A 27,917-nucleotide genomic window follows, 5' to 3' on the forward strand; every position below is an offset into this window, starting at 1 on the left:
TATCCAGGCTCCTCTTTAGTAGGCTGCATGAACTCCAGCCCACTCCCTCCCAACTGCTCTTCAGAAGCACCTCTACAAGACTGCGCTTTGCTCATGCCATTTCCTTTCCTTCTGTTCTGCCCAGACACTCGCCAACAGGAGCTCCGGGTGGCAGGAGGCGGCCCACGCAAAATGGATGCAGGCAGCATGTATTCTGAGCTAACTGCGCAGACATGGGGCAGGGAGAGGGGAATTCAAAAACCCTCCAAGGAGCAGTGGCCAAGGGCAGGTTCACAGCAGAGCTGATGGGAGCTCTGAGCAAAGCCTCCTCTGTGGCAAGCGGGAGCCCTTGGTGCACACACACTTCAACCACATAAGGCTGTCACTGCTTTGCCAGCTCCTCCACAATCTCTTGACATCCTACCTGCACTTTTCCTCTTGCCTTTTAAAATATCCCCCTCTCCTCCTTATCCACAGTTGCACAACACTGTGGGATATCCAGGAGGAGAATGGATGAGGGAGGAAGGAGGGGGAGCCCTGGCAAATGCAGGGCTTATTTTTGTTCCCCCATTTTATCACGTCCATAACCAGAGCACCACAGAGCAGTGCTGCCCCAGTGCTTAGCTGCCTTCAGGGAGTGGTGGGGGTGCTCTGGCCAGGGGGTCCTCTCCTACTCCCTCTCTCCACATTTTTGACTTTCAGGCTTTCTCTTTTCAGTTTTGTGTCCTTTTTCTGAGGGACAGCTGACATCTGTCCCTAATGGGGAGTACCAGTATGATCAGTGACCAACTACAGATGCTTACTGGAAACTATGGGAAAGAGGGCAAGAGCAGAATGACCACTCCCCTCATATACACTTCAGCAATTAGACACTGAGGGACTTTGCAAGCCAGAGGCTGCATCTAGGCTGTCACTAGCAATAAACTTGTTCTCCATAAATGCTTTGTTCTTCTTCCAACACGTCCCATTCCTTTTTAGCTTCCACATATCCTGGGGCAGCGAGTTCTTTAATCTTATTACAAGAGTGCAGAAAAGAAACAAATTTAAAAAAAGTCCAAATATTTTTTTTACGGTGGTTTGAAAATTGGTATCCAATCATTTCATTGAGCACCTTCTAATTCTTTCCTTGTGAAAAAGACCAGCTAATTTATCTTCCCTATAGAGTTCTAACTCTCTCTATAACATTTTTCTCATGTTATTTTATTTTAATCTATGATTCTGTGATCCTAAGTGAAGTGGATTCTTAGTCTCAAAAAAGCCAGTTTGTCCTAACATATCTTGAATTTTAAAATAGTTCACTCAACACAGAAATTTATTTCTCATACTAAACTGAACTATGGTAACATACTGTGTCATTCAAGAGTCTGCAGCTACTAGATCCTTAAAATCACACACTGAAAGTAAGAAAGAAAACACTTATTTTAATTTACCATGTCCATCAGTGACGATCCTAAAACTGAGGCAAGAACCTACAGTATGGAAGATGGAGTTGAGGAATGATTCAGTTTAGCTTAAGAAAATGAGATGACTCAGAAGACTTTCAAAGGCATAAGACAAAAGTGCAACATACAGTTCCCTTGAAAACAAGGGGAATGTCAGATTTTTGAAAAATCTCATCCTTTTTCTAAAAGGGGGCAAGTGTAATGCAGTGTTGTTAATCAGACAGTCTTATTAGTTTCCCTGGAATCTCCCAACCTAAATCCAAATGCCTCTGAATTGAAGCATGATTGAAGCACTGCAAAACTCTCTTCAATTACCTCAACAGAAGCAAAAAGACCAAAGTTTTGAACATGCAAGGAGAAAAACCAGTTTCAACCCTATGACACAGGGAATAGTTAAGCTAGCACGGGGACAAACTCTTTTCAGTTGTCCCATGTGACAGGACAAGAGGCAATGGGCAGAAATTGAAGCACAGGAAGTTCCGCCTGACCGTGAGGGGGAATTTCTTCCCTGTGAGAGTGACAGAGCACTGGACCAGGTTGCCCAGAGACGTTGCGGAGTCTCCTTCTCTGGAGATCTTTAAGGCCTGCCTGGATGCAACCCTGTCTACCATGCTCTAGGTGACCCTGCTGAGCAGGGAAGTTGGACTAGATGATCTCCAGAGGTCCCTTCCAACCTTACTGATTCTATGATTCTATGATATAACAAGAGTGGAATACAACAAGAGTAGCCTTCCTCACAGATGCCATCATACTGCAGAAGTATGAACACCAAGAAAAGAAATCCTCCTAGAAGTTCATTCTAGGCACATGTTCTCCCTTCTCTGTGCAATGCATAAAGGAATAAAATCACAGGAAAAATCACACAGGAGAGAGAGATATCATTAGCAATAACCAGAGAGACAAGAGCTCATTACTCAAGCTGTTTACTTCCCCTGTTCAGTTGCCTCTGTTTCTTGCACACACCTGTTCACAGGCCAACTGATCATGTATTAAGAAAAAATACTGCCAACAACAGCAAGGAGCCAAGGAGAAGTAATCACACAAAATGTAGTTCCCTTCCTCTTCAACTTACATTCATGGAGAATACATAGATGACTTTAATTTGCTTATAAAAAAATCAGACTGTTGCCTATCCTCAGAATGTTGCCTTCATACCTCAGAATGCACGAGGCTTGAAGTTATTAAATTTTCTTGCCGTATACACTTCCATACTGGAAAAGAACATAGATAATCAAATACTTGTTAACTAATATATCACCTTTCCAAATGCATTAGCCACCTTGGAATCAGAGAAACAAAATATAAAAATTTGTAAAACATCCAGGTTGCAGAGCAGTGTGCAGATGAAAGACTCAAGTTTCACACCTATTTGAGATCACTCATGTCACAAGTTAATCAGGTCTCCCCACTTCCTCACATAATGTCCATAACTACCTAGCAGGACAAAGATGAAAAGAGAAGAGCATTCTACTGCTAGTCATTATGTAACAAACTTCCACGGCAAATCAGAACATCCAATCTCATATTTATACAGATTATAAACAGGAAAGTTCTTCTGAGTACCTTTTACTGTTAAAGAAAAAAGAAACATTTATGCAACTACTACAGATGTCCTTTTTCAACAAAATCAGCAAAATCCAGAATGCTTTGTCTGACACTTTGAGTTAGCAACTATTAAATACTAAATCACATACAGCCCCTCTTTCCCAGCCACATTCTGGTGGTATGGAAGCATGGCTTAGACCCAGAAAAGTAGAAAATGCATACGTGAAGATGAAATGAAATCCTTACATTACTTCAGGGTAGAATTATTGCAGTTCACCACACAAACTACTTGGAAATCCATTGGAGAGCTCATTCACAACAGTGTGAGATAAAAATGACTTCAGCTTCTTGAACTGATCCTGGTTCAAACAGGGGTAAGCCATTAGATTGTTTTTGAGTAAAAGCCTGGCAGGTTTGATATGACCTTTCCAAGAATAATGAATGTCTGTTGAGCCCTGTTTAGCCTTAGTTCAGTGGTTTATATAGTCACAAATCAAGGGGCAGAAGATAAGATCAAAATCAGTTGTTTACCACTGTTTATTTTAACACTTGGAAAATAAGACACTTAAATGTAGTGAATACCCTAAAAAAAGTCTTACATCCCTATCCCTTAAATGTAAGGGATGCACCTCAGTTTATCTGTTCAGTCACTAACTGAACCAACTAATACACTTGCATGCTTAGGTACACCAATCATTCATTCATATTTACATCATTGTTATATTAACAGGGACATTAAAGTCTCCTTTATCAGATCTTTATCTTACAGGTTATCTTACCAAGTATTCTGTTGTAGGAACAGCTTAATGAATCACACAGACATCTTATCCTTTTTTTTTTTCCTTTGCAATCCACAAACAGTATCAATATACCCTTTCTAAATAACACTTAGAAAGAAACAGTTACAGAAACTAAGAGTTTCTATATATCAGCATGCACACATAGTAGGCTACTGATAATTATTTAAGCTTGCCAGGCCTATTTTTTCTCTGCCTGCATTGTGTACCTAAAAAGCACAAGTTCAGCAAAGGCCTGAGTATTTTAGGTATTCAAGAATGCACTGCTACTGTACCGTCTAGTGAGATGGCACAATCTCTATTCTGGCCTTCAATTACCTGCACAAAAACACAGTAAGAGTAGCATGTAAGACAAATTACGAGGTAAACTTCTGCTTATAACCAAACACTTGATAGCTGAAAGACTCTGTGATCAATAAATTTCTCTCTGCAGAGAGTAGTATTTTAGGCATTCAACAGCCTGTTTCAGCAGTAGCATTGCAAAGGTCTTTTTTAAAAATCTTTCTTTCTGTGAGGGACTCTCCCTTTTTTTTTCTTTGCTTAACTCAGCAGAAAAACCTTAAACTCTCACCGTAATAAGCTGCATTTCCCTGTCCAACACCACTTCCAGTCTTCCCTCTGGTCTGCAAACAACCTCTTCAGAACACTCTTCTGCAATATCACCTTCTGTCATCACACTGCCCTTCAGCTAATTATACCCTCTGAAATAAGTCCTATTCAGTCGTAAACTTGAGAGGCTTAAAAAAGATCTAGAAGTTGACTGCTACATGGGCTATTTTACTATTTAATTATATGTTTAAATTTTTGAATTAGGTTTGTTGTACTATGGTTTTTTGAATAAACTTAAGAAGGGTATTATTTTCCCTTATCAATTTAATTCCTTAATATATTCATTAGAATACAATAAGAGACAGATCCTACCATGAGAATAGTAGGATCTATCCCCACGATCCCTTGCTGTCCAGTGTTTTCATTTATAACCTTCAGTAAGTCCTTCCGGAGCTGTTCTTTCCCTCTTATACTGGTGGTGCATGTGCTTCCATGAAGCCCAGCATTCCAGGACAGGAAGAATATACCAGAACAGGAAGTATACTTCACCAGCCCAGTAGGCCTCTGGGGTCATTTTCTGAGCCATCCCTAAAGTCATTGAGATGCGCACCTGGCAACTCAGGCTGGGCATGAAAAATGGCGCACTTGCAGGACAGCATCAGAAGGCCCCAAACACCCATCTGTCCTGTGACTTCATTTGTGAAGTGAACAACAAGAATTTATTACAAAACTCTGTGTTTTGACCCTCCTTTTATGACAAAGCTGAATAAAATATTTTTTTGTGCTGAAAAGCAAACGTAGTAAATGCAGCTGAGTTGCTGTGCATTCACGGTAGCTATCAGTAGGGACTCCTCTGGCTATTCCCAAAGTCACAGAGACAGATACGGTGCAACATGGGGTCCAGCATGAAAAGGGAGGAGTGGAAGAAAGTTACAAGGTCCTTTACAAGGTAATAAACATTTTTTTATGTTTTCCAGAATATAATAACAAATATTCTTGACCTAGTAGTACTATTGTCATAATGAATAAATTATATGCTTGTTTCATATGGCAGTCCTCTTAGATTCCTATTGTATTACACATGCATATAAAGACAAGCCTACTACAAAACTTATTGTTGAGATCCCCAGCAGCTAAAAAGCATTAGAGATGCTACTGTATGGCACTGTGGCAAATCTCAGAGACTGACCAGCACAGGCAAATTAGTGAGACAGGACCTGAGGGAGCTGTAGTCCTTGCACTAATAACAGCCAAGGTGGCACAGCTCCTTGCATGTTTGACTGGGTTGTAGCTGTGCAGGCTCTTCGTGTCAGACAAGGATCGTATTGACCCTTCGTTGTATAATCAATAGGCACAGGTTATTAATACTTATCTTGTGGTGACATTCACAATCCAGCTAAAATGGGATTGATAATACTACATGCTATAAAAACATAAAATACTGTCTAAATGTTTAGAGTGTTTTCCCCCAACAGCATACAAGCTAAACACAATAAAAGGAGGGTATAACAAGAGGATAGCTGTAACAGGATTTGGGACAAAATGCAATGGCAGAATAGATGAATATGCCCAATTCTTGGCCAAGCATGGAGCAGTGTTCAAAACCAATTCCTGTTACCAGGTTAAAGGTTTTTTTAGATAGCAGCGGAAAGAAATTTTGAAGAGGTATATGAAGGAGAATATGGCAGTGAAGTACTGCATTTTGAGTGGGATTTTTTTTCCCCGATAAGTGCGAAAAAACTGTAATGGAAGAATGTACGTACGATATGCTGCAAATATAATGTTTGGCAACAGCACAGTAACAAGAGTTTAGACTACGTACTTCCATTTAGAAAGAAAATTCTCAGAAAAAAAGGAATAGCAGTGCACATATACATTTAAAAGCATGCAATTTTAGCCTGTCTTAATAAAACCCTAAATAACAGAAAAGCTAAAGAATCTAGTGCATTCTAGAATAACTAACTATACTTTTTCTGTCCTGTGAGTCACATTATTTCTCAACTCTTCCTGTAGTGGGAAATTTGTTGAGGTAAAGACTTTTATTTAGACTTCCTCATTTAATCTGCTTAAAGAAATATTTACATGAAAATATATCCTAACATATGCCTGTTGCGATAAAATACCTCGTAGTTTGAGTTTGCTTACCTCAGCCTTTAATTGGCACTAAATTCTAATTTATTAGAATCATTAAAGTTCTAATTTATTAGAATCATTAAATCATCAAACTTTTTTCCATTTTCAATTTACAATGACATATTCAATGGCTATTACTTATTTTTGAGAGATTGTTATATCCATAAAGACAAAAAAACCCCAGACAGCATACACATACATGAAGACTCTCGAGCACTAGAGATAGTATTACAGTCTTATATGCACACATTTTGCAGTTTATATTCCATTTAAGAAAGAAATCTAATCCCAGGCTTACTGCAGTCAATGGAAAAACTGTTATCAATTGGCCAAGGACTTCTAGCCAAATATTTTAGCCCTTCAAACCTTAGCAATCAAAGATGTTTGCACAGACAGAAGTCTTGCAGTCATGATGTCTACTTCTCTTAACATGCAGTGAACAGAATCAACATGTCTAAATATATTATCATACTTTCAGTATCACTGCACTATCACAAAGCATTTTTTTTTCTCAAGACAAAGGAATCTCTGGCCAATGCAGAGTGCTAAATCTTGGGGCAGAGAGACATGGCTGGGCACACGAATACCAGTCAATATTCTTCTTACTGTTTACTCTTGGGTGGTTAATGTTGTGTTACAGATTCCTCAAGAAAAGGCAAATGATTAAAATACCCTGGGTCATTTGAAACATTACACTGTCAAATGGGCCTTGCTGGTGCTCTGATTTGGGGAAAAAATGTTTCCAGTATATAGCAATAACATTATTTTCTTCATACTTCCTTCTTAGTTGATTCTGATCTTATGTTATAAAAAAAATCCATTCTAATGGAATTTGGCAAAAAAACTTTGAACTACTAGAACATTACAGGTATTTTAAATAGAAGTGTCCTTGCTTTACTAATCAGGTTTGCTGTTTCTATGTCATTTTCCACTGATACTTTTATTCTGAGTGGCAACGCCTGTGTATGGCTTTGTGTCAGTCTGTTAACAGTCTGTCAGAAGCAAGTTCTTATTTATTTCCTTGTTCAGTTGCTACTGTCTTGAAGCATGTGATAAGTCTATTAAGCTTGTTAATTATGTCTAAACAATTTATAGAGTACCTACTTTGAAAATATCTATGAGACTAGAGTGAAGCGATTCAGTGTTCACCCCATCATGAGATATAGAAACTTCATTTTTAAGCAGCCACATTTCACTTCTTCAAACCCCTAAAAATTGTCTGTCACTGGTTAGAATCTATTATTAAGACAATAAAGTTCAAGTACACTTTCAGATAATTGAAAATCTAAACTGAATTAAAGATATCCAAGTCAAATTTGTAAAAGGATGATATTGTGAAATACAGTCAATGAACTTTCACTTGTATTTTACATTAAAAGTTATACATGCACTTTTGAATGGACTATGTATGTCAGTTTGGGTTTTTCACTACTTTTTTTTTACCTACAGGGGATGAATACCCAATTAAATCTTCATGCAATTGGACTATATGCTTTTGTACAAGTATCCAGAAAAAAAATCCAGATTTTAATTTGATTTGGGATATAGATTAAGACCAAAGTAGATCTCTGTTCTGTTGATACTTCAGAAAATTACACCTTCATCTTCCTGTCCTTCATCAAAGCAACTGGGATGCACAGATACCAGTATAGTCACTTTTTTCCATTTTCAAGTATATGTTAGGTTAACCTCTAACTGGATCATCTGTTCTTGCTCTTATTTCAGATATATTGCTTCCTAAGGTATGACATATAGGGAATGAGACCATGTTCTGCAATTTATTCATTGCTATTTACTTTGCTAGTTAAGTTTTGCTCACTGCTCGGCAGCACATCATTTCATTTCATATCAACCTGCGGGCATCACCTAAGCCTCTTCTATCTTTATGGTCTCTCTAGAATTCTGAAGTAAATCAATGACAATCCTACCAGTGATATCCACTGTTATTTGCATGGTCTAAGAGAATGATCCCATATCTTTAATTATAAATTACATAGTACTTTTTATCTTGTTCTAGATAAATACATATATCCAAGCTGAGGAATTATTTTAAAGCCATATCTGAACTTGTAAAACAACAACATTCAAAAAACAGACTTCTTAACCCTCTTAACCCATATTTTTAATAGCCAACTCTTAAAGGATACAGAAAGAAAATCCTAGAGAGGTTGTCTCAAAACAACTTCTCAGAGTAACGTAACATTACTGTCTCTGAAGGACCAGATAATAAATAGATGGACTGCAATTCATATCAATCACGGTAATTCCTATGTTTATATCCACAGGCAATACCATTGGAGTGAATGCTGTCATTGGTAATAGGTTATGCTTTAGTGTTTTGATATCTAAATTTGCAAGATGTCTAGATTTGCAAGAGCCCAGCCCAGGGTAAGCATGTCTGATTTAGGGTTTAGCAAACATACTAGGTGAAATGGTATCTTTCTGTAAGTATCCTGTCTGTGGATCCTGGAGCTCACTGAATAAGTAACCATTTAGAAACCTAAAACTTTCACGTTATGAATGTACAGAAAGCCCAACAAGTTGCCTTGGAAAGAGACATACAACAGGGACAAGACATTTTCCTCATTCAGAAATAAACTGGAATTACATTTCTGTGTTTCAAATTTAATGGCAGATTGCAGCTCAGTGTTATTGCCACATTATTTCAAATTATACAGAGTTTATCTAGCTTCTGCTCAACATTATGTATCACGTCTGTCACAAAGACTTCTGCAGTATTTTGAAATTTCTTTTTCAGGGCACATTCTAATTCATGCTTTAAAAAAATCTGCCTTTTAATTCTACTGAGTTCTACTTGAATTCTACTGACCTTTTCACAATTTTAAATATATTGTGGGTGCTTACAGACTTCTTAGTACAGCAACCAGAACAGACTATGATTTAGTCATAGGAAAATAGCACAAATTTCTTTTCTGCTGCCTTCCCTCTATATCCCCCAAGAGGTTTACCTGGGTGGAAAAAGGAAGGTAAAAAGCATAGTACATAGAGTTTTCTATCAAACTTCCTTATTAATTTTTCCATTTCTCTATGAACAGCACTCAAGAATAGGAGTGCTGTGTGCAGCTTGAAATAACTGGTTGTCAAACTACAATATTCATTGCTGAGACTGTGGAAAAGGCTAAATTAAGGCTTCTGTAAAGTGCCTCAGTTGAATAAATCTCTAGCTATGATATAGATGATAAATTCAGTGCAAAACTAATGGGCTTTATACAAAGGAATGAATTAAATGATTAGAAAGGGAGGGGGAAAATGAACTGTAAGAACAATCAGTCAATGTAAAGAAACCATCCAGACGTGTCAGTGCAGATCATTACATAATGTTCTCTGAGGGTACTTGTTATGAGGAAACTTAACTGTTTCTGTTCAGGGACACAACTTTCAGCAAGGCTATGCTGTTAAATCCCAACAGTACTGGTTAAAACTGGTTTCCTCTCATACATACGTGCGTACATGTGCGTGTGTGTGTGTGTGTACACATACGTGCATTCATTTGTTTTCAATGTGTGTTTGAACCAATGTGTTTATATTTAAAACAATGAAAAAGTCCACAACACTGTAACATCAGCATTACAATCATCATTTGGATATGGGTCTTTTGCACATGCATAGGCTAAGACACTAAGCAAAGGAAAGGAGCTAATACTCCGAATTCCAGTGTTGCCTTGTTAAAACAATTGTTTATCTGGAGAGGAAGAAAATAAGGGTACCCTTCTGAGCCAAATTCCCACTACATCGCACATCTGGACATGAGACAGACCACATCAATATGTTACTCCATCCTTTCCATTCCTGTGATTTTGGACTGGTACAGGACTGGGCTATTCTAAACCATGTCAGTAGAAAACAACATGTAGGGACTTGCTGTTCATGCAGAGATGATCAACCGTACTCCATTTTCCTGACCCTAAAATCTACTTGACATGATAGAGCTGTCCCTTCTGTATCCTGCATCAGAACAGCTGAATTTGCTGGCCAAAGAATCTCTAAGCCAGCGAAACAGTCAAACAGCAATTAGATCCAGTTACTTGTAGGCCAGCAAAAAGAATATCCAAGATCTAGTCTTTGTTTTTATTTTAGATATTTAAGATATAGTATAAAGAAAAAAAATGATCAATTTGAAGGAATTTTCTTGGCATTCTTCTTCAGCACTTGGATGGCTCTAGGCAAGAGTAATTTCTGACTGATGCTAGGTTGTCTGATTTTTTGGTTTGGTTATGTCAGATAAAGTTGTTTTCTCTGCCTGCCTACATAACAAAACAAAACAATACAGCAACTATAAGACTGCCTAGCTAGCACTCACCTCTTAAAAAAACATGCTGGTGGTACAGTCAGTGTGCATGTTTCAACTCATGATCCACTTAAATGAGAATAGGACAAAGGTATAAAGACACCATAAATCTAGACACCTAAATTCATTTTCAACACAAGAAAACCTAGTTGTCTTTTCAGACCTGCTTGAAGCTTTCATTCCCTTTGGTATACCATTTCTATTCTTCAATGCCTTTGTTACATTATTTATTCTCTTACTAGTTTTTATACACCTCAACATCAGGCATGAATTTGGCCCACTGCAATGTAATGCTTCATCTGGCATTTTCACACACATACTCACAGACTTCCGTAGCAATCTCTCTGAGTTTGTGTATTTTACTCTGTTTTGTACTTTTTTATTTACTAAATTGATTCAGAATGCTTTGTTTACATTTCCATGTTTCATCCCTATTCTGTTTTTGCCAAAATCTTTTTTCCTAATTGTCCTGTCATGCTAATGCTAAAGTTCAGATAGGCATATTGAATAACTCAGAACATCATAACTACTAAAACCAGAATTTGGGCAAGTTGCACTGCATTTGCTTTCTGAAACCTTCATCTCATTTCACCTCCAGGAGCTTTGAAAGAAAGGCAAACAGCTTTCCAAGGCTCTTCAGAAAAGGCTTGATTAAAAAAGCTGGAAGAGTTCCATTTAATTTACTAATATTTCATTTTTCGAGGAACAGATGAGTGACCTGCATACAAACAAATTGGGAATTACATTCCTCTGTGCTACAACTATTGCTTTGTATTCCTCATTTTTGTATTGGTGCCCCAAAATTGTACAGATCCTGTCATATAGCATAAAAACAGGTTTGACTTCTAGCTGGAAATCATGTGGAAAAATCTTTTTTGTCATTTAGAAATCTGTCATCACTCCTTTTAAGTTTTAACATAAACTCCTTTCCCCACAACTGTTTCTAGAACTGTCATTCTGGCATTGGTCAGCTTGTCTCTTTGGGCTTCCTATAGGAAAATTCAAAACATGTTTGTGGTTTCTTTTAGCCCATCAGTATCCAGTGTGTTGTTAGTCCTTCCAAGTCTCTTTTCCTTCTATGTGTGATCTTTATTTATCCACAGCTAGTACTGCAGATGTGCAGTGCAGCTGGCTACTGAGGGGAAGGAAGATCAAAAGGTAACAGATGAGTAACCTAAGTAACTGGGGAAAAAAAAGTCATTGACACTTGAGAAAGGGAAGACAGGAGTAAATGAGGTGAATGGGGCAGAGGTAACAGAAATGAAGTGGAAGAACCAGATCCCTGCAAGCTAGGGATCAAATGTGGTGCCAAATCAGGCAAAAGAAAGTCCATGCCAGAAAAGAACAGCATGCAAATAGTCACAAATCATATGCTACATCTTAGGAAAAATCCACAAACAAGAAAATGAAGACAAAGAGGGTAGAATGAATCTTTGGTAGAGATCCTCATATTTGGACAACTAACTCTCACTGTAATCAAAGAAACCTAGACTCCCTAAAACCTTTGGGGAGCCTGGTCTTCTGCCCAAATGTGCAGAATTTGAAAATCAGTCTGGGAAATCGAAGCTTAACTATTTCTACTTTTCCAGACTGCTTCCAGCTGGCACTCGTTACTGGAAACATTGATCAACTGGTGTGTTAGATATAAGCATAAAAATTGGCACCCTTTCTTTTCTTCCCTTTGCCAATTTGCTCTCTTTGCTGAAGCCTATGTAGGAAAGGCTATTAGACAGTTACCGAAGTCACAATACAGTGCAGTTCAACTAGGAAGACTCATTCACATTCGCCTACAGTTGTATGTGACAATCAGCTAACATATCTACAAAGGACTTGCAAGTGCATGTCATATCAGTGAAATGACTTGTCTCTTACCAAGGGAAAAAAAAATACAGTAGATTTCTGTCCTGATTGTTCATGGGAGTCTTCGTCCAGATTTTTACATCACCTTTATTACAAACTTCTCCCTTGCTCTTTAGCTCCTATACATGGAGCAAATAAATCTAGCACTTGAACAGAAAAGGCAAAGGCTGAAGAACAGAAAGGCACGGTACAGCTTCACAGATGATTCACCCTCCAGTAAAGGAGATGCATTTCTCTCTCTCTCTCATTCCACTTGCTTGTATCACAGCTGATCACTTGCAGAAAAGGAGTTTAATAATGGTTATTTAAAAATGATAGTCCCTTAACCGAGGACTATGTAGAACACACAGAAACTTCTATTTTTCCATTCTTGAAAAAACTGAGCCCAGTATTAATTTTGATTGTGAAAATCTGGTAACTATATTTTCTTGTCACCTGCTGCATCTGGGATTCAGGATGCTGGAAGTATTTTCTCTGCTAGATCTTTGAAAGCTTAATGCTGTGTTTCCCCCAAACCCTACAACTGCTAATTTTATCTTTTTTTCAGGCTGTTTATCTTAAGCTAGATTCTATGAATTTGCTCTGCTTTACTACTTTACTCCACTGAAATCAACACAGGATCAAGTTAAACAAAATGAATGAAGTACTTGGTTTGAAGAGTGTTTTATGCTTAAGAAAATGGTGCTTCTTGCAAACAAGGTATCAAAGAAAGTTAATGTCACAATGTGCTGTTATAATGTTTAAATTGCTCAATCAGAAATATTACCAGGAGAAATATATTTTTTTCAAATAAATCAAATACCCATCAAAACACTAATTCATAAATCTTTCTAATTTGCATTAAATAAGCTACAGATAACTGCTGTCACAAAACTTTTGCTTATGGGCAGACCATTTTGTCAAGCTTAATTGTTCAGCACATGAATTACTTAGGATTACATTATATTTTGTAAAAATTACAAGATCAGACTGATGAAAAAATAAATTAAAAACAGATCAATCATTACGCTAGGAAACTGTAAAGCTAAAATGAACTAGAGTAGAGAAATGAAATATTTTTGAAACAGAATAGGAACATTTTTGTTGGCACACAAAAATTATTTCATTTATTCACGCGAAAATTGACTTTCAATGTAGGGCATATTAGCAATGATGAAATGTTCTAGTTTGCTATAATTACCATGGACAGACAAAAATGACATTTCATATTAATGAAGAATATTGAATTAGAGCTTTCAACAAAATATTACATTAACATTCAGTAAAAAAAACCATTTATTTGGGGCAATAAAAATAATTTAAATTCCAAAAGTTAAAATACACATGTGAATAATCTCAGTCACAGAGCTGCTGCACAGCTTAAGATACTTATACATATTTTGCAGGCTTGAAACTTGCGTATCAAATAGTTGCAGAAACATTTCCTTGAAACCTAATAGCTCCACGGAAACACAGCTTCCTAGTGATTCAGCTGAAGAAAAAAATACTGAAGATCTATCTTTCAAGTATAAAGCAGACATGTGACACTATAGTTACATCCATGGGTATTTTCAGGTATTACTTTGGCTTTTGGATGAGGTCCTTATATTTTTCTATAACATTAACATAATAAAAATGCTAAGAGATATCAAAAGTAACTACTATAAGGTGTAAACTTTGCTCATTATTTTAATCTCAAGAGTTTATAAACACAAAGTTATTTGAAAAATACTATTTAAAGTTATGTCTGAGAATTGTTAAAAATTATAACTCTCAAAAAAATTATCTAATGAAAAAATTCCTAGGAAATGGTAGAATAATTCAACCTATCAAAATCAATAACAACCAAAAAAGCAAAAAAGATTAAGATTAGTTATTATCAGAGTAATTCACCAGCTTCAGCCCTGAGCTCAGACCTATGTAATCAATTTTCTTTTAGTAAAATTGACTGCTATTGCAAAAAGCAGTAGACTGTGCAACTAGTTTAACATTGTACTAGCTGAGAGATGCATCTAAAGTGAAGGAATTCTTTCAGCAATGTGTTAATGTTTTGCACCTTCCAAAATTACTCTTCAATATAGAGTGATTTAGCAGTTACTACCCTACAATACTAATGTTTCAAACATGAATAAATGTTTGAATTCAAACATGAATAATGTTTCAAAACCTGGAATAAATCTCTGTCTAGATCACTCTTATTTCTCTTGCGCAATTCCTACTGTTGGGGACACAAGTTTGGCTAAAGTTCTACAACCTTTCCTCCAAAAAAGTAAATGTTTCAAGATCAAATTGGTCTCAGCATCTGAGATTAGATTGATCCAGAACAGGAAGAGGTAAGGCCAGATGGAAAGGCAGTTTCCCTGCTCTCAAGCTGCCCTAACCTAGCATAAATAAGGACCATTAGTTATAAAGAATTGAAGGATCACAAATACATATTGTCTAATTGCCTTCTGCTAGAAAACAGTATGAAGACTACAAAGGAATTTATTAGACATACTTACATCAACAGATAGTTACAACAGGAATGGTCTTACCTGGAAGCTGAGACCAGATCCAGCACTTTGTACTTCCATCTGAAAACTGCAAAAGCCATTGGAAAAGCAAGAGAGACTCTGGGCTTGTGAAAGCATGTTGCGTTTATAAAAATACTTCGGGTAGTTCACTCCTGAGATTCAGTGGAGGCTTATGTGTCCAAGCCTGCCAAACTGCACAGCTTTCATGAACCTATTACAACTACGTTGAAACTAGAAACCTAATGTTCATTTAGGTCTGCAGTATACTAACAGACCATTAGTTGCTGGGTTTAGTTAGGCAAAATTCCTCCTGGCTTCTGTTAGAGTTTTGCTCACAGGAAGACTGAAGTATTTAGGTCTTTGAAAATAAAAAAAAAATCTAATCAGTCAGCTTTCTTGGATGGATTTTAAACTTTACTTAAGAATTTCTCAACCACGCACTCTGCATGTTCCTTGTATTTTTTTGTGGTGGGCTAGTTTAAAAACAATCAAAAAACCAAGTTGCATGCACAGTATTTTGTTATCCTTAGTGTCATTTTGAAATTCTGCATTTCTCTGTAATTCTATCCCACTACAAACCGCCCTTTGTCTTCATTTGCAAGGAGGTCCATTTTATGCCCTCTTACTTCTCAATTGACTGTGATAATGTCTTATTTGAGGCAGGACTGTCAAAGCCTAACTGGTTTCTAAGTTACAGTTTACAAAAATGACAACTAGAATGCCTTTTTGCTACAGTTCTAAAAGGCTCCCTCACACTGGCATAGGGGGATTCTTTGTCCTCATCTGAAGTGAAAACACACAGTGATTTAGCATTTAGTAAGTACAAAGGGGTAGGGGTAGTACATGACCTGTTCAGAGGAAAAGATATTTTCTGTAGGTAGCAGACCAGTTTCAGAATTTTCTCCTCCTCTTTCAGTGCTTCTTTTGCATGCTTTGTTAGAGGTCTCCAACCACAACTCCTAACCTAAAACCAAGAACGACTATATATATGTTCATATATATATGAACTTAGGTTCTTCCTCCTTTCACACCTAAGGCTCAGGGTAGTCATCTTTCCAGGCAATGGGAAGAAAAAGTGGTCTCTCCTTAACTGCTCTAGATGCTCTCTACCCATGTTGGGACAGGCTACTAAGTACTAATTAAATACCAAGTTCAAGATGAAAGAAAATTAAAATTGAACATCTGTTAAAAGTAGTCATTATTCTATAATTTAAATAGAGCTCCTCAATAGTGCTCAGGAATATATAATAAAGACCATGTATGGGTAGGTGTAATTGGATACAGTTGCCTTAGGAACAAATGTTCAGCATATAAAACAGGAAAGGCGCTTAAAAGACAAACTCAAAGACTTAAGCCTGGTGGTGAAACCCTGGCTCAACTGAAGTTAATGACAAAAGTGCCATGAACTTGGATGGACCCAGGGTTTCATTACAATAGCTGTTCTATTTCTCTCATATTTGTAGCATTAGTAGGAGTGTGCAGAGCTGAGGAGTATACCTTGAGCCAGAAATGCCCTATTTGAGAGCTCTTCCCTGTTTCCTTTGTGTAATTATTCCATCAAGAAACAAAAAGTACCTAGGGAATCATAAGAGAGTCTAGGTTTATACTCTGGAGATTCTGACCTCATTCCCACTTCCTATGTATTTTTATTACGTAGACAAGCGATACTGTGTTTCTAAAGAAGTATTATTGTAGGATATAAAAGAATGTGACATGCAGAAAGGTCTGATATATAAGCATTATTTTAAAATAACAAAGATTCCTATTAAGATGCCATGCAAAAATTTTTACATATTCTGTTATTTCTAGGAATAAAAACATAACATTGTTTGACAGAACTATTTCCAGTGAGATTCAGTTTATCTTACGCACATACTAGAAACAGAAGGTCCAAAGCATTGCTCCCTGTACAAGAGTCAAGATCTGTTTGCTGTTCTTGCATTTCTACACTGGGAAAATACTTGTTCATATTTCAATGATTTACCGCCCATTTTTGTTTCTATTTGGAAAAATACTATAAAACAAGGCTCTATTTCTCATTGCCTTTTCACAGTGTTCAGAAATCAGAACACACAGAGTATTCTACCTGTCACTATTCGCAAAAGAAAGAAGTTTCTAAAGATATTGAATCAAACATTACTAAGCACAGTGCAAAATGTGAAATAGCAAAGGATACTGTATTTTATTTCTGCCTTTGATACAAGAAAAGCAGATAAAGAAATTATTTATTACATAAGCAATGCAATTAGGAAAGGACTTCTGAGCAACTATTTTGCAACAAACTGAGACTAAGATTGCGAATTTCCTTTTCCAGTTAAAGTTAGGAATTTTGACACCATTTTTAGTGTTCTAGGATAAGCTTTAGAAAGATCTTCCAAAGACTGGGAAATAATTTACAAGCAGTAATAAGAAGTCAAGTTCTATACTGCATCTCACAGGAGATCATCATAATTCTTCTAGCCAGTGATGGGAATATGGTGATTAAAGAGTTGTCCTTGCATCCTCCTCATACATTCTCCCAGTATAACTTGGAAAGCCTGTGAAACTGTCCAGGAATCAGAGAGCCTCCTGAAAAACCTGAAGTCGTATATACTGTAGTCCTAATGCACCATGTTAACCTAAGTTTCATTCCAGCTCTTGTACTCTCCCAGATTGGAAAAAGGAATCCTTTGAAAAAGGCCCACAGAATACACTTGTCATGTGTATGTAAGAAAAAGTTAAACTCAAGTCCTTTGCAATAAAATCCCCTAGTCACAACATGTGCCCATAGAAGTGTCAGGAAGCCAACACTTGTAGAAAGGAAGTTTTCTTTCTGTCTTTTTCTCCTCCTCTTGCTCAGCTTGAAAGTGATCTAAACTAGCTTCGATTACAGACATTTTCTCGGGTTCTGATAACTTCAAATTATTTTTCTTCTTTGTCTTTTTATACTTTTATATTATTTTGTAATTTCTTCTCTTTAACTAGCATTTCAAAATAAACTCTTTCTTTCTATATATTCCTACATATTCATTTATATTAATAAACTTGTTTCTGAAAGGAACAAAGATTCACAACTGAGAAGTTACTAGGCAGGGGGATACGAAACGGAATGCTATACAGAAGGATGATACCGCAAAAGACAATTTCAGCAGAAATACAGGGAATCAACCCATTTGCTGTTATTACTGTTATTAATTACTGTTCCTTGGAAAGCACTACTCAAAAAACATGAGTCTTAACTAGTGTCTAAATAAGTTGAAAAATTAAAATGTGATTATCAAATAGCTATGGATTTAAGTGCTAACTTGCCCAAACAAATATTAGTATAAATGATTGTGTATTTTAAGAAGTCACTCCCAAAGCTTTCAGAAGACATTACATAAAATTAGCAGGAAAGCCAATAGAGTCATAGAGTCATGAAGGCTCATTTCCTGCTTCATGCTGAAACACTGGATGTCTGAACTTAACCCTGGCACTGAATATTTCAGCTAAGGCAGACATTTGCAAGCTACTCATCCCTGCTGAATGCCTGAAAAACTGTATGGTCTGAATGCAAGTTACTGTTCGGAAAAGGAGAGCAAACTCCAGGGTTTCAGAATGTCAACAAAAAAAAAAGACTTGTCCTCACAGAAGCACAGGATCTCTGAAGGGGAAAGTCCTTGGTTCACTTTGCACCTGAGCACAAGCCCATGCTCTGTTCACGCTGCATGGACCTGGCCCAGCTAAAACAAGGTATCCTGGATGAGGTAGAGCATGCAGACTGTGCCAGGGCTAATGAACAGCATCACTGCCAGAGAGTGCATGAGTCAAATGGCTTGGCCTGCTCCAGCATACACAAAAAGTGGAGAGCATGTTCAACTTTTACCCTACTTTGATACACTTAATTAGTGTTAAGACGACATAATGAGGCTAGGTATCAAATACATGCTACTTCCAGTGTAATGAAATGATAAATCCCTTCAGTTTATCACTATCAGATTAGCTCTACTAGCTATTATTTATTTTGCAATGGGATTGGTAGGGCTTTGCACCACTTTTTGAAACTGAAAATCTAGTTGCTCCCTTTAGAAGTTAAACAGTCCATGAAAAAGACAGTTCTCCTCTGGACCCTGATCTTACATGCAGTCATGGAATCTCTTTTCTTCCATAGATGTACTGAGGAACAAAATAGCATGTACCAAGTGAAGATAAGCAGAGAATCAACAATACTCAAGGAAGCAGGTTCTACATGAATATACATCCCATGAAGGCTAGCTATTTCCTAGGCAGGTAGATCCTCTGCAGATCCATTTCTTAGATAAACTTCTTCAAAACAGAAGTGTTCATTGTATTACTATTCTCAGAGCAGTTGCCACTCACTAACATGGTGGAAAGCCTATGGCTTCAGCTTCCAAAACAGAGAGAGGATCAAAATTAGATCCTAGAGGCTCTAGAGAAGGGCACTGAGCCAAAGGGACAAAGTTGCCTTTATGTAATTTCTCCATCCCTCTCTTTATCCTGAGGATCATCCAATCTCAAGTAAATGGCAACTTCTCATTTATGGCAGGAATAAGAAACTCAAACACCTCATTACATTAATGAGAGATTAGGGAACAGCAACTCCTCTTGAATACAGTCCCGAGATAAGCCAGAATCTGGTTAAAATAGCTGTTAGGCTGATTAGCATCACTGGACTGGCTGATGTGCTACACAGTTTCAAGAGAGACCAATATCTGGGACCAAGAGTCTTTGTTCTTTTGTGGCTTTGTGTCTCAGTAATACTCCAGTTACACAACCATATCCTCATACTACAGCAGATCATCACTGACTTTGCTGCCAGATTCCACTTCTCCATCTTATGCAGTTAATTGCTTTTGTTAAACAAAACATTGGTTTGCATTTCAAATATATACTACACTGTACACTCCAAAATTGTTACAGAGATTTCCCCTGATGAAGGAAGAGCCCCTCAGTAAAGACAGATACGATTTCACAAATTTGATGCAAATTTGTGCATAATTCTTAATACTACCCAATTTTTGTTTTACTTAGTAAATTATTTTGCTCACTTAATATTATTCCATATCAATATAGAGTAGTTCGTGTTTTCAGGAGCAATCCATTATTATCAAATAAACACATTGATTATTAAATGCATTCAAATTTCTATTAAAAATATATAGCTCATCGGTGGAAGGAATCTCCAATGCCAATTAATATTCTCTCTCAAAACTTTTAACATGGGCCCCAATTTTAAAAACATTTACATATATGACTAGTTTTATTAATAATTTTTCACAATGGAGACCTCAGACCTCAGTATGTTCTACAAACATAATAAAATTCGATGGTAACATTTATGTTAATATATTCCAGTATTATAAATGAAAGCTGGAAGCCAACAACCCCCCAGCTGCTGTGAACTGCTCTATATAAATGGCATACTACATATGACATGTAATTAATGCTTCATGGAAGAAAACTTGAAAGTAACCCATTAATTTGTTTAAACAACAAACAAACAAAAAGGTAACACTACACAATTAAAACTGTTCAGTAAACAAGTTATTACATGTTCCCTAAACATTTACAATTTACTAAATATTTACTAAACAATTTGAAATGTTTAGTAAAATGGCTTTAATTCAATTATTTTGCTTTGAGAGCAAACAATTTAAAACTTAAAATTTGTGATTAATGAAGCTAAATATTGTAACAAGAAGCAGTTTCCTGCTTAGTGTAGGCTAAAATTTTTTTTGTTGGCGTTGAGGAAAAAAATTCCAAAGAATCCTTATACCTTCTCTCTATTGGAATTGTCTTGAACAAGAAACTTCTGAAAGGCTCCATTTCTCTCTTTCTTTTTCTTATCATTCATGCCCTATTTTTGCAGTTGTTCAGTATTCATTACCCATACTTCTTTTCTCTGTCTTACATGGCCAGACTGAGCTACGCCATATTCATTCTCAATTGCAAGACCATCCAAATAATTAAAGTCCACTAGGGCAAAGGGTTCCCTTGCCAATGAAAAATACCTCCTGGGACATCCACTGCAGGCTTTTGATTAGGTCTCTGAAATATTTTAAGAGGATTGTCTTTGGAGACAGTTATTCTCAGTGATAATGAGTACTAAAAATATGGGGAAATGGCTTTAAGAGTTTGAGTATGAACTGTCATGTGAATATAAATCAATAATACTCCTGGTTGGTGTACTAACATGCATAGGCTCAGCATAAGGCAAGAGACTGCAGCTGACAGTTGAATGCCACAAAATTTTTAAAGCTACAGTGTAATTGCTTACCAATGTTTTCTTTCACCTGCAGGAGTAACCACACTTTCCTTAACTAATTTTTATGCTAGCAAGAAAAGCTATGTTATTACTGCCAATGAAGTGCATTAGAAAACATGAACCAGGTCTCAAACACCATAAAGCTGGCTTTAAACAACGAAATAAAATGCAGGGTTTTACTTCCCTTCTAAGCTTCTGGCTTTCTCGATTTCTTTCTTTTTTTTGTAACCTATGAATTCACCTTAAAGTAACTATCCAAGTTTTTCTCCTAGAACAAGACATCTAGAGATTACTCTGCATTTTCACCTGAAAACTGAGACTCTCACATAATCACTCAACCTCAGGAACAGCAACATGAATGGTATCATCAAGCATTAAATTAGTTATAATAGCATAACCTTTAGCCTTTATTCATAGAAAGCAAGCATCAGTTTTATGCGAATCAACTGCAGCTGTCCTGAAAATGGTTTTTCCCAGACAAAATAATGCTATTCAACTTCGGACTTCAAATTTCTGGAGATTCCTGCATACCATCTCAAAAAAAAAAAACAAAACAAAACAAAACAAAAAAAACACTTAAGTTCTGGCTCAACTGCAAATATTGCAAAACAGCATTTGCACAGATTTCAGGCATTAGTATTTTTGTCCTGATTCGTATCCCCATTAGATTTGCTTTTACTGAGTACCAAAGCGACAGCGTTCAATGGCATGTGAAAAACAGATCATAAGGAGGAACGTTTGGGAACAGCTGGAAGCACTGGACCTTAGATGTGTAGATTCTAATCGTTATAAAAGTACGCTGCTCATTCTTTTAATTAGATAAAACAAACCCTAAAGTACTATCTTGAAAGCCTATCAAAATTCAGTAACTGGGATATTTTCATACTCAGACATTTATGTTTTCTGAGCAAAGTTCAGAAGTTTTATAAGTCAATGTGTTTCAATATATTATTAATTTTGGTAATAGCACTAAAATTCCATATCCAGGTCAAGGCCTACTGTGCTACAAGCTGTATGAGTATTACATTGGGAGTCTGAGCAATAACAATGTATGGCTTATTTTGTTATGCCTGAAATGCTGATGAAGAAATATTAAAAATAGGGAACTAATTTTTAAAGTAAGGGAGGAGCAGAACCGGAGTTCTTCAGTGTTGTGGACACAGTCTTTCCCTTCCACCTGAACAACAATACGCCACTTGAAGGAAGTCACTGAAACAATTTCAGGCTATTCACAAGGTCAAGGTTTCATAGAAATGTATGTTTATAGTTGTGAACTAGACTGTGGTCTATTTCTACTTAACAGCACTGAAAGAATCAAACACTATGTAAATACTGTCTTCATGCTACTTTCACGTGTAGAGCAACATCCATCTGTACACAAAGCAGGTGTGTGAATGAAAGTGGGATGCCAAGTGATCTCTTGGGCATCTAAAAGCAGAGAGATCCTGATTTGTGCATAAGGAGTTTGTATCTGGGAACACATGCATATTTGAGGATCCGTGCTTTAGAGGAAAGTCTCTAGCCTTAAACAAGGAGAAGAAGCATGCAGGCAATCTGTAGGAAGAGACAAAGACTGCAAAATGGAGATAGTTGGCTCTGGCACTATGTATTTAAAATACTAATCACACAATGATAGACTATGATATTGAATCATTACAAAATATGACTTAGTTAACACAAAGAAAAATGAATTTCTGGCAAAGGTGCTAGCTGTGCACATTTCAGGTGGAAGTAAGCATCCTGCCAATTGTTACCATAACTAAAATAGTCTTCTATGCCTACAAGCAAGACAGTTGAGAAGCTTAGTGACATCTGCATTTCTCAAGTACAGAAAAGCTCCCAGGAGATAACATTTTAAAAAAACATCAGAAATCCAATTCCCATTGATATTGGTGAGAACAGAAACTTAACTGCGTTTTACAAATATAGCTGTTCACCTCTGAACTTGTACCTTCTGCTGAATTGGAATGATGCAGACTTTAAGAGGTAGAACTGCTGGTTATTTATTTACTCCTCATGAAAAAGAACATCCTTGCAAATATGACCTTACCAATGTTCAATCTCCACACAACAAAAAGGCTGCTACTGGGATCTATGGATTTATTTTTTTTTACATGAAATTCTATGATCCCTTGATTCTTTCATTTATGTTAATTTAAAAAGTTTAAAAGTCAAGTAACCTTTCTTAGATTTCACAAATATTGAGCTGTATTATTGACATAGCTGCATCAGATATGACTCTGTAATCTGACTGCATATGATGTGTTTCTTCCCCTCTTCCTTTTTGCATTTGAAAAAAAAAACAAATTAGTTGATGCAAAATAGTCCCTATGGGACAGATATGAATATTTGATTTAGACTGGAGAACAGTTAGTCACATAATTAGCTCCCTTGAAAATCAATAGCAAGAATTTCAAAAAAATAAGAACTGCCAAACTGGTTCAGGACACACACCTATCGTCTTTCTGAAGGTGGCTAGATGCTACAGAGAAAGAAGCTCTCAGCAAGAAGATGGTCTGCCTCCCAGCCTGACAGAGACTAATTTGTATTCTGTAGAATGAAGTTTAATATTCTCACCAACGTTCTTTTCCTAATTATGGTAATTCTAGATCTTGTCACTATTATGAATTACAATCCCTTTGAATTCTTGATCTCAAAAATTGCAGGTGGCAATGAATTTCAGAATCAAATTATGTGTTTTCTCAAAAAATGTTTCTTTTTCTATCGTTTTTTTATTGATGGCTTTTCAGCATCATTGTCTGTTCATGTTTTTCCTCTTATGATACATTAAGAAAATCATTCTATTTGCCTATACAATACCTGCCAGCACTTTATGTACCTTTGTTCTAACCTCTTTGTGGTAAACAGCCAAAACTCTTCAGGATCTTCTTTTAGACTTTCTGTACATACTCTTTCTCCTTACTCATTTCAGAACCTTCTGTTACCTTTCTTGGGAGGAGACAATCAATAGTGCACAATATTTCATCAAGCTGTACCACTAAATTCTTTGAAGGCATTACAACAGAAAAAAATATTATTCTAGTTCCTATAGCACCTAAGATCTTGTTTGCAAGTGTAATCAAAAAGCACAGGTCTTCATAGAGCTATTTATAGTCCCTGCCTATTCCCTTTCATGAGCTGATGTACTGATATGAAACTTTGTGGGGTGGACCAGTAATTTTCAGCCTTTTCAGGGAACATACGAGGCTTGTATTTGCAATACTGAATGTCATTTGTTAACGTTTGGACTATTCACTTGACTGAATCTCTAGAGTAATGCAGAATCCTTTCTTGTCCTGTCCAATCTGTATCACTTCTTGTCTTCAGTAAATCTTGATTTCCACCACCACCCCCATCTCATTTATAAGCATATGAAATACTGGAACTGGTCCATAACCTTGAGATATCCCAATCTGTTTTAGATGATCATTTATTTAACCACAAAGCCAATCTTCTGGCCAGTTTTGGGGAAACGGCAACACTATCTCTGACTTCATAACAATTAACTTCTTTAGTAGTTTTGTTCCTGGAGCTTTGTTTAAAACTGTCAAAAACTTTTGGAACACCTCATACAATTTTATTTAAATAAACAGTCTAAATGAAGTATATTGGCGGGGGAGGAGATCTAGTGTGTGTATGTGGAGAAACTAGATCTAGCTCTACAGGTGACAGAGAAACAAAAATGTCATTGAGATGGATGAAATTTGACCAGTTCAGACTGGATTACTGATTTATTTCCCAGAAAACAGGTCCATTATTAATGCACTCCTCTAATTATACTCATTATTTACATAGTGCCAACAGCATCTGAATATCTTACAAACATGCACAATAAGAAGACAAAAAAATACAAGAGTGCAATTTGAACTTAATAGAAATTATTTTTGTTCACAGTTCTTGGGCTAATTAAGGCTAGCAACTATGAAGTCAAAAGAATTCATTTCTCAAAGCTAACTGCATAAGCCCAAATTGTAGGAGTCTTCAAAAAGATTTCTAAGTAGTTGTTACAAAGCTAGTTTTCCATTTTTGTCGATTTACCCCATTTACATGCATTCAGTCTCATACTCAGCTGATGTAGATCAACACAGCACTGCTTCAGCCATACCGTATTATACCAGCAAGAGAGATGGCCCATTTTCTCTGAATGTTGTTTTTATATGTCTACCAACCCAGAATTTAAATTGGCAATGACTTCGCATTAGCCATTATTTTTAGGCATAGACTTAAGAAGCCTCAGACATCCTCTCAACTCATGTAATTTTATTATTCAAATGAGTTACCAGAGAAAACACAACTGAAGCAGTAAGCTTAGGGTTGCTTAGATAACTTTTTCAGATACAGTTATAAATTTCAACAAATAGGCTATAATTGAACAGCCAGCATGACGTTTATTATTTCAGAAAGATCAGCCACAGTAGCTCAGCGTGACTTCAACTGGACTGTTAGTCACTCTGTCAAACAGAAGCACTAATATGCAACTCAGTCTGGCATCAGCATATGGTCTGATCCTGAAAACTGACCTGAATAAGCTTTACTCTCAGGAATGGTCCCAATCCAGGCAATGGAATTGCTCTTAGAGAAAGCCCATACTCCCTGTGAGTAAAGGTAGCAAACATCAGATACTTCTGTTATAATCACAGCAAAGACAAATAAAAGGCTCTAACAGAAAAAGTATTAAAGTATTTATCAACAAAGTTCTATTATCTAGGAGCTACTCTTCCTCATGAAGAAACTGAACAAGTATTGTGTACTGTATTTTCTTATATCTTTCCCTTTCTAATTGCCAGTTTGCTTAGTAACAATAATCCACAGGTAAGCATTTTAAAATGTTTATACTGAATACTTAAGAAAGCACTGCATAGAAACAATCACTTTGTCACAGCCAGTTTTCCCAGCAAAGTAATGATTTCTCTAAGATATCATAATCTTTTTTACAACAGAAAACTGCAATGTTATGAACAGCATCAAAACAACCAAAATATTTTTCATGGCTTAAATTACAGAGCAAAGTAATTCTTAAAACTGGTTATCTGATGCAATTGTCTTTGGTAGTGATGAAAAATGGCAAGTGTTACACGCAAAAATATTTCTAGTTGATATATTAAAGTCTCTCAAAATATCACCTCCTTTGTAAATCATGTATGTGGTGGAGTACAGCTAGGTTACTCTTCATATTGATACCATAAGAAGTTTCCTAAGTGCAGGAAGATGGAAAAAGCAGTTGCAGTAAACATAGGAAAGGCATAAAACCCAGATTAAGTATAACTACTGTGAAAACCTGACAGACCTTTAGAACAACAGATAGAGATACTGATAACATTACTTCTGAAAATATACATGTGCATGAAAGCACTGGTGCTTTTAAAGAGCTATCACAAATAAGGAAATCAACATACCTGACTAAGTGCAATATTAAGACAAATATTTGCCCTATTTTCCTTAGTAAAATTTAGGTATAGTGATGAAGCCTACACTGCCATTAACAAAAAACTGCCTAAAGATTAACACAGCATACGTATAAAATTCTTGTCAAAGAATGAAAGCACTTCCATGGCAGGGGGTTCCCCACAGGTAAGATGACCAAACCTGTGTCCACGTTAAAGAGGTTGACAGCAGCGCCGCAYTGGGTGTCACGCTGCGGTCTCACCGTGTGGCCCCAGCCCCTTCCATGCCGGCCCCGCACAAAGCCACGCGCCCGGGGACTCACTTTTGCAGCTGGCAGCCCAGGGCTGGTAGCCGTAGTAGCCAGTGATGCGGAGGATCCTCTCCTCGATGGAGGTGAGTCCCACGGACGCGCTGGTGAGGTCTTCCACGGAGCGGGACCACTTCAAGTCCTCTTTGATGGCCTCGTCCACCACCAGGTACTTCAGCTGCCGGAGCTGCGGGCTGATGTCGGACAGCCGCCGCGGGCTGACATCGGGGGAGCGCCGCATGCCGCTGCGAGGGCCGGGAGAGGGGCGTGAGCGGCGCCGGGGCCGCGGCGGGGCAGGGCGAGGCGAGGCGAGGTGGCTCGGCTCCGCCGGCGGCTCCCCCGGCGCGGGGCTCGGCGGCAGCGGGCGCGGCGCCCGAGGCGGGCTCGCCGCGGCGGCGGGACCTCCCCCGGCAGGTGAGCGGCCCGGCGCCCCGCGACGGGAGGCGGCGGCGCCGCAAACTTTCCTCGCTGGCCTCCAGCGCAGGCGACCCCGCGGGCGGGCGGCGCCGCGCCGCGCCGCGAGGTGGCCCCTTCCCTCCCTCCGTGCCCGCCGCCGTCCCGCTCCCCCGCCCGCGCCGCGGCGGTACTCACAGGCTGGCGCCTTTGCCCCGCGCGGAGCCGTTGGGGAACTCCCGGATCCCCATGGGGAGCAGCAGCGATGGCTGGGGGGCGCCCAGACTTCCCAGCGGGGCGAGCCGGCAGCGCTCACCGGCCGGGCAGGACAGGGAGGAAAGGAGGGAGCGCGGCGGCGGCTGGAGGGCTCGCCGCGGAGAGGGAGGCAGGCAGGCAGGCAGGGAAATGGCCGGCCCACAGGCGGACCGCGGAGCGCCGCCGGCAGCCGCCAGGGCCGGGCAGGGCGCGCTGCGCGCCCGCCG

The 27,917-nt window shown here is 37.9% G+C and overlaps 1 protein-coding gene across 1 annotated transcript in view; it reads right to left on the bottom strand.

Moving 5' to 3' along the window:
* Positions 1-27,736, bottom strand: part of SLC35F3 (solute carrier family 35 member F3) — a 189,478-nt gene extending 161,742 nt beyond the window's left edge. Inside the window, exons 1-2 of the mRNA XM_085315469.1 lie at positions 27,634-27,736; positions 27,058-27,287 (exon numbers count right to left, since the gene is read on the bottom strand). Coding sequence (XP_085171595.1) covers positions 27,058-27,287; positions 27,634-27,686 — 283 coding nt within the window. The 5' untranslated portion in view covers positions 27,687-27,736. The remainder of the gene's footprint in view (positions 1-27,057; positions 27,288-27,633) is intronic.
* Between the last annotated feature and the right edge of the window lie 181 nt (positions 27,737-27,917).

The sequence above is a fragment of the Rhea americana genome, unplaced genomic scaffold (genome assembly GCF_003343005.1).
Source record: "Rhea americana isolate MKP2758 unplaced genomic scaffold, rheAme1 scaffold_43, whole genome shotgun sequence".
NCBI lineage: Eukaryota > Metazoa > Chordata > Aves > Rheiformes > Rheidae > Rhea > Rhea americana.